Source organism: Portunus trituberculatus, chromosome 3, assembly GCF_017591435.1.
Source record: "Portunus trituberculatus isolate SZX2019 chromosome 3, ASM1759143v1, whole genome shotgun sequence".
In the NCBI taxonomy this organism is placed as follows: Eukaryota; Metazoa; Arthropoda; class Malacostraca; order Decapoda; family Portunidae; genus Portunus; species Portunus trituberculatus.
This window is the reverse complement of record NC_059257.1, coordinates 7,990,255-7,997,893: the sequence shown is the minus strand read 5'-3', so window position 1 is coordinate 7,997,893 and position 7,639 is coordinate 7,990,255. Positions and strand designations below refer to the sequence as shown.

Sequence of the window (7,639 nt, the reverse complement as noted above, 5' to 3'; positions counted from 1 at the left end):
ATACTAGTTCTATTACCAACCGGATATGTTGTCTAGCTCAGAGGTAATCTAAGTTCAATGTCTTTGTTTTACCCTGACAAATACAGGAGTGGAAATGCGGGAAGGGGGGAATGCAATGAGGGGAATGAGGAAGGATAAGTTGAGATGAATGTCTTATCATAAACTTATCTGAGGGAAAGAGCTGGCTTATCTCCTTCAGACTATAAACCATTCTACTCCCTTGCATCTGATAAGAGGGATTGATCAGACCAAGACCAGACATTGTTAAAACGCTCTTCTGTCAAGGTCGCGGCATTTCACAGCTCCACACGTGAGCCTGGCTGCAGTGTCCTAGAACTACTTTCAAAATACTCTAATTAAAGTCACACGGGTTATTTAAGCGCCTTTTTATGGTTCTGTTATCAGATTAACAATAATCCTACATTGTCAGCAGGAGAAACGCTAAGAAACCTGACTAGTCATCTCTGGGGCCTTAGAAAAGAGTCGCGGTGAGAGAGCAAAGCGTTTCTCTCACTCCTCTCAGCTCTATCATGCATATCACTCTTGTTTGACCTACGTACACCGTCTCTAGCATCCACACACCCTCTATTTATCCTTATCATGCTTCCAGACGTAGTAGAGATGAGGAAATTTATGCAGTAAGTGAGAGATCAATGCGTTTCTCTCACTAATCTCAGCTCTATCATGCATATCACTCTTGTTTGACCCACGTACACCAACTCTAGCATCCACACACCCTCTATTCATCCTTATCATGCTTCCAGACAGAGCAGAGATGAGGAAATTTAAATAGGTGAGAGAACAATGCTTTTTCTTCACTTCTCTCACTTTTATCATGCATATCACTCTTGTTTGACCCACGTACACCGTCTCTAGCATCCACACACCCTCCATACATCCTTATCATGCTTCCAGACACAGTAGAGATGAATGGAGAGTTCGTTTATATGTAGGAATGGTGAGGAAAGAATGACATGATAGAGTTAATAGGAGACCAGGTGTGAATGTCAAGAGGTGTGTTAATGGGTGTTCTCTATCACTATTTCAATTCCTTCTATGTACATAACTAACTACTTTAGCATAATATTGGTGTGTACCTGGGCACGTATTTGGACCTGTATCTCGTTCAAGGTCGGCAAAAAAACTGTTATTATATCTTATCACCACTCAAGTTTGTGTGGCCGCATGTTGTTGTTGTTGTTGTTGTTGTTGTTGTTGTTGTTGTTGTTGTTGTTGTTGTTGTTGTTGTTGTTGTTGTTGTTGTCGTAGTAGTAGTAGTAGTAGTAGTAGTAGTAGTAGTAGTGGTGGTGGTTGTTTTAGTAGTAGTAGAAGTAGTAGTAGTAGTAGTAGTAGTAGTAGTAGTAGTTGTTGTTGTTGTTGTTGTTGTTGTTGTTGTTGTTGTTGTTGTTGTTGTTGTTGTTGTTGTTGTTGTTGTTGTTGTTGTTGTTGTAGTGGCAATAGAAGAAGAAGAAGAAGAAGAAGAAGCTGATGATGATGATGATGATAATTTTAATGATGAAGAAGAAGAAGAAGAAGAACAAGAAGAACAAGAACAAGAAGAACAAGAGGAAGAAGAAGAAGAAGTATTAGTAATAGTAGTAGTAGTAGTAGTAGTAGTAGTAGTAGTAGCCATCCTAACATTACCTAACCATTTCGCAACGCTAGTCAGTCACCCTCCATATTGATAGCGGCAGGTATCTTAACTGATAACACCTCCAAAACACTCCAGCCGTGGTAATAAGACGACAACGAAAGAAGAAAAAGATCTCCGTATAGTAACAGAGGCAATAGATAAACAACACACACACACACACACACACACACACACACACACACAAGAAAAAAAATACTGAGGAAGGGAAGATGTCTGAGAGATGTTAAAAAATATAGTTTCCCACAAAGATGTGTTGAGACTTGGAACAGTTTGAGTGAAGAAGTGGTGTCAGCAACGAGAGTGCATAGCTTTAAAGAAAAATTGGATAAGTGTAGATATGGAGACGGGGCCACACGAGCGTAAAGCCCAGACTACAACTAGGTACACACACACACACACACACACACACACACACACACACACACACACACTAAAAATCATAAATACTACTCCTACTATCACACCAAATACAAATATAACAACAATAGCAATAACAGTAACAACAACAATAACAACAACTACAACAACAATAATAACTAAAACAAAAATCATATCGTAATTAAACTAGAAGGGTACGAGAGTGAAAGATCCAGTGCGTACGATAATCCCTTTTTTTATTGTAAATTAACAAAATGATAACTATTCTAGTCGAGAGAACAAAAGTTAGGCGTTCGATCGAGACTTAATTTAGTATCAAGGCAGTGTCAAGTTACTGTTTTTTACTTGTCAATATGTACAGACTTGAAAAAAAGAATGAAAAAATGAAATAAATGAAAAAAAAAGAGAAAATAAATCGTTAAGAATATATCAAAGCAATTTTTCTTTTATATCATTTATCAGGAACTATGATTTTTACTTGATACAAATGACTTTAGAGTGACTAGAATATAAAAACAATGTAAAATAATGATAACAATAATAAATAAATGAATAAATAAATAATAACAATAAAAATACGTGTAAAAACAAACCATTTATATAACTCAAAGTAAGCAAATCAAAATAAAATGGTTCGTTGTGACAAACTTATATCAAATCATTATCTTAAGAAAAAAAAAAAGAAAGAAAAGAAAATTGTATATCGAGTTTTCGTCTTTTCGTTTCTCTATTTATCAATCGCTGTTTTTCTGTTTGTTTTTGTCAGTGATTGCAAGATTGTGTGTGACTTTGAAGAGTTACGAAACCTGTGTGTGTGTGTGTGTGTGTGTGTGTGTGTGTGTCTCTCTCTCTCTCTCTCTCTCTCTCTCTCTCTCTCTCTCAATCAGTAAATCTATCTATCTTAATCTATCTACGTATCTATCTGTCCTGCTCTCTCTCTCTCTCTCTCTCTCTCTCTCTACACGCCTTCAAAAAACCATGTATATGTATAAACTACATAAAAAAAATGCATATATACACAAAAAAAACCATGAATATATGCATACCTATGTGTAATATGCACGTAATAGGAAACACGTGCATGTGTGTGTGCGTGCGTGAGTGAGTTTATTCGTGTATTTATTGCGGCTGTTCTTCCATCGCTGCCTCCTCCTCTGGCCCTAGTCCCTCCTCGTCCACATAATCGTCATCATCAGCAGACGCCTCCTGGTACTGCTGGTATTCGCTCACCAAGTCGTTCATGTTGCTCTCAGCCTCAGTAAATTCCATCTCGTCCATGCCTTCCCCAGTGTACCAGTGCAGGAAAGCTTTGCGCCGGAACATAGCGGTGAATTGCTCGGAAATGCGCTGGAAATGGAGATAATGTGGGTTATGATAGTATTCAAGGTTAGGTTAGGTTAGGTTAGGTTAGGTTGGGTCAGATAGAAGTATTTAATTCCCTTCACATCCATGCCGCGTTTCCAATTTGGTGGTTTTATACAGCTTCAGAAATTTATGTTGGGTTATTAGTAAAGATTGGCTATTAACCCCTTCAGTAGCATGACACGTTTCCATATTCATTCTTCTTACTATTTAGTGATTTTACACAGCTTCAGAAACTCATGTGGGGGGATTAAAATAGTAAAGACTCTGGCCATTAATCTTCTGACCTCCATAAACCCTTCCTAATGTCATTAAATGGTCATATCCAAAACTCAAGGTAAACATGCGTCCCAGTACTGAAGAGGTAAATCTTTTTCACCTCCATAGACACTTCCTAATGTAAATAAAATCGTCTTATTATACAAAAACAATCAAGGTAAAAATGCGTCTCAGTATTGAAGGGTTTAAGTGGTATAAGAGGTTACAACAAAGGGGACATGAGCAAAGTTCTTAACCCTTTCAGTAGTGGGACGCATTTTTTTTTTTCATGAGTTTTGGGTATGTTTAAAGGATTTTATTGACATTAGGAAAGGTCGATGGAAGTCAGAAGATTAATAGCCAGAGTCTTCACTATTTCAATCCTTACATGAGTTTCTGGAGCTGTATAAAATCGCTAAATAGTAAGAAGAATGAATATGGAAACACGTCATGCTACTGAAGAAATGAAGTGGTATAGAGTTTACAACAAAGGGGACATGAGTAAAGTTCTTAGGATCAGTAGCCAGGGTAGAACCAGAAATAATGAGTTTAAACTTGAGAAATTCAGGTTTAGGAAAGAAATAGTGAGGAAATGGTTGTGTAAGAGAGTGTTTGATGAATGGAAGGGACTCAGTAATCATGTTGTTAGTGATGAGTCAATAGGGAGCCTTAAAAGATTAGATAAATTTATGAATGAGATGATAGATGGAATTAAGTAGCTTTGCTTATACATGGAGAGTATATTGCAGCTTCCCTCATTTTATTATGTTTTAATGTTCTCAGTTTTGCTTAGTTTTTCGCCTTTTCTACGGGCTTACAAAACTATTGGGTCGAGAAGGGAGATGATTATACTTGACTTTGAAAATCTTCTAAATAAATGACACAGAATAATGGATATAGCATTAAAACTGACAAGAGAACATTAATTTACTCAGAAAAAATCTCTTGAATGAATGAAATAAAGGATAAAGCGAAATATTACCTTGAAAATTAATGAACAAAATAAAGAATAAAGCGAAATATCACCTTGAAAATTAATGAACGAAATAAATCAATGAACGAAATAAAGAATAAAACAAAATATTACCTTGAAAATTTCCTGTATGGAAGTGGAGTTTCCTATGAAGGTGGCGGACATCTTGAGGCCCTTGGGGGGGATGTCACACACCGCCACCTTCACGTTGTTGGGGATCCACTCCACGAAGTATCTGAAGAAGGGAAGGAGGTCAGAAAAAAAGGGAAAATAACATAGAAGAAGAAGAAGAAGAAGAAGAAGAAGAAGAAAGATGTAACAAGCAATTATTAACGAAGTACCTGAAGGAGGGAAGGAGGTGAGAAAGAAAAAAAGATGAACGTAGACAAATAAAAAATAAAACAAATGTCTCAAGAGTATTTGTTGAAAGGAAGCGAGTAATCAAAAGAAAAATGAACTCAAAAACTAACTATTACCCATAATTCCTTATTTCAAAGATAGAAAGAGGATAAAGAACAAATAAAGACGTGTCAAGAGGGATTGGTGACTAAGGAACCGTGTATTCACCATGTCAAAGAAATGAACTCAAAATTATCACCAGGAATTTAAAGTTAGCTCTAAAAAAGAATGTATTCCACAATTTCTCATCATTTCAAGGATAGAACAAATAAAAAACAAATAAAGACGATTCAAGAGTGATTGGTGACTAAGGAACCATGTCAAAAGATAAATTAACTCAAAATTATCACCAGGAATTTAAAGTTAGCTCTAAAAAACAACAACAAAAAATATATATATCTCACTTTCTCCCCATTTCAAAGATAGAAGAAAATAAAAAGCAAATAAAGACGTCTTAAAGTAACTGGCGATTTAAAAACCACGTATTCACCAAATCAAAACTGAAAACTTACCCAGAATTCTTATTTTGCACGGACAGCATCTGCTCATCCACCTCCTTCATGGACATCTTGCCTCTGAAAATCGCAGCCACGGTGAGGTAGCGGCCGTGGCGTGGATCACAGGCTGTCATCATGTTCTTGCTGTCAAACATCTGCTGGGTGAGTTCTGGTACTGTGAGGGCGCGATAGTCTTGTGAGCTGGCGGGAAAAGTGGTTGGTCAGCTGTGTGTGTGTGTGTGTGTGTGTGTTGGAAAACGAGAGAGGGTATTGAAGAGATTAAGATTGAGTGTTTGTTGGTAGGAGTGTGATAAAATGTGGATAAATATAGACAAGAGGTTGAAATAGTGTGAATGTCAGTGTAAGAGTAAAATAAATGTGGATAAACATAGAAGAAGAGGTTAAAATGTAGTCTTGATCAGTACTAGTGTGAGAAAACGAAAAAAAAAAAAAATGAAGAGAAAAACGTACACTTTTCTTTCTATTGTTATTCTTTCTTTTCTTTGTTTTGTTCTTACTCTCTCGTTTATTCTTGCACCTTTTCCTCATTTTATTATTCTTACTCCCTGTTCTCTCCTATTCACACTCACACACACACAAAAATCAATCAATCAAATAAAAATAAAATAAAATAAAGGAAACATTTTCTCTTCTTATTCTTTTCCTGGTTCCTTTCTGTCCACTATTCTTTCTCCTCTTCTTCGCTCTTACTCTTTCTGCTCTCCTATTCACACACACACACACACACACACACACACACACACACACACACACACACACACACGTACCCTCTGGAAGTAAGCGGAGCGAAGCCAGGCATGAAGAAGTGTAGACGAGGGAAAGGCACCATGTTCACTGCCAGTTTGCGCAGGTCAGCATTCAGTTGTCCCGGGAACCTCAAGCATGTGGTGACTCCGGACATGGTGACCTGCGGGAGTGGTAGTGGTGGTGAGGGTGGTGGTGGTTGAAGGGAGGGTGATGGAATGTAGATAGAAGGGTGATTTATAAAGGAGGGATAAATATGAGATGAAAATGGTGTAAGGAAAGAGCGAGAAGAATAAAACGAGGAGAAGGAAGGAGGAAGAATAACAAGATGACGAAGAAGAGGAGAAAGAGTAAGAAGAACAAAAAGAGGAGAAGAAAGAAGAATAGGAAGACGAGAAGAAGAAAAAGAGTAAAAGGAATGAAACGAGAAGGAAGAATAGCAATAAGACGAAGAAGAAAAGAAAGAGTAAGTTGAACGAAACGAAGAAGAGGAGAAAGAAAGAAAAAAAAAAAGAGAAAGGACAAGTACAAAACAACAAGAAGGAAGCGAAAGAAGAATAAGAATTGAGAAAAACAAAAAAGAAAGACAATTTTTTCATCTACTACTACTACTACTACTACTACTACTACTTCTGACATTATTACTACCATTTCTACTTCTACTACCACTACCACCACTGCTACTACCACCTACACCACTACTGCTACTACTACTGCAACATCAAGAACAACAACAACAATAACAACAACTACTACTACTACTACTACAACTACTACTACCACCACTACCACTACAACAACAACAACAACAACTACCACCACCACTACTACTACTACCACTCACAGACACGAGATGGTTGAGATCCCCGTAAGATGGCGAAGAAAGCTTGAGAGTTCTGAAGCAGATGTCATAGAGAGCCTCGTTGTCAATGCAGAAGGTGTCATCAGTGTTCTCTACCAGCTGATGGACGGACAGTGTGGCGTTGTAAGGCTCCACCACAGTATCAGACACCTGGGGGGAAGAGAAACATGTCTTTAAACTCTTCAGTACTGGGACGCATTTTTACCATGAGTGTTTGGGTGCGACTAGACGATTTTATTGACATTAGGAAGGGTCTACGGAGGTTAGAAGTTAAATGGCCAGTCTTCACTATTTTAATCTCTCTCTCTCTCTCTCTCTCTCTCTCTCTCTCTCTCTCTCTCTCTCTCTCTCTCTTTGTTATATTTCCTGTTTAGTGAAGCAATCTCTCTCTCTCTCTCTCTCTCTCTCTCTCTCTCTCTCTCTCTCTCTCTCTCTCTCTCTCTTTGTTATATTTCCTGTTTAGTGAAGCAATAAATGTCTCTCTCTCTCTC

The 7,639-nt window shown here is 37.6% G+C and overlaps 1 protein-coding gene across 1 annotated transcript in view; it reads right to left on the bottom strand.

Annotated features, from left to right (window-relative positions):
- Nucleotides 1-2,979: 2,979 nt before the first annotated feature.
- The window catches only part of LOC123508623 (tubulin beta chain-like), an 11,704-nt gene continuing 7,044 nt past the window's right edge, over nucleotides 2,980-7,639 (bottom strand). Inside the window, exons 5-9 of the mRNA XM_045262446.1 lie at nucleotides 7,131-7,298; nucleotides 6,310-6,449; nucleotides 5,537-5,722; nucleotides 4,740-4,860; nucleotides 2,980-3,379 (exon numbers count right to left, since the gene is read on the bottom strand). Coding sequence (XP_045118381.1) covers nucleotides 3,152-3,379; nucleotides 4,740-4,860; nucleotides 5,537-5,722; nucleotides 6,310-6,449; nucleotides 7,131-7,298 — 843 coding nt within the window. The 3' untranslated portion in view covers nucleotides 2,980-3,151. The remainder of the gene's footprint in view (nucleotides 3,380-4,739; nucleotides 4,861-5,536; nucleotides 5,723-6,309; nucleotides 6,450-7,130; nucleotides 7,299-7,639) is intronic.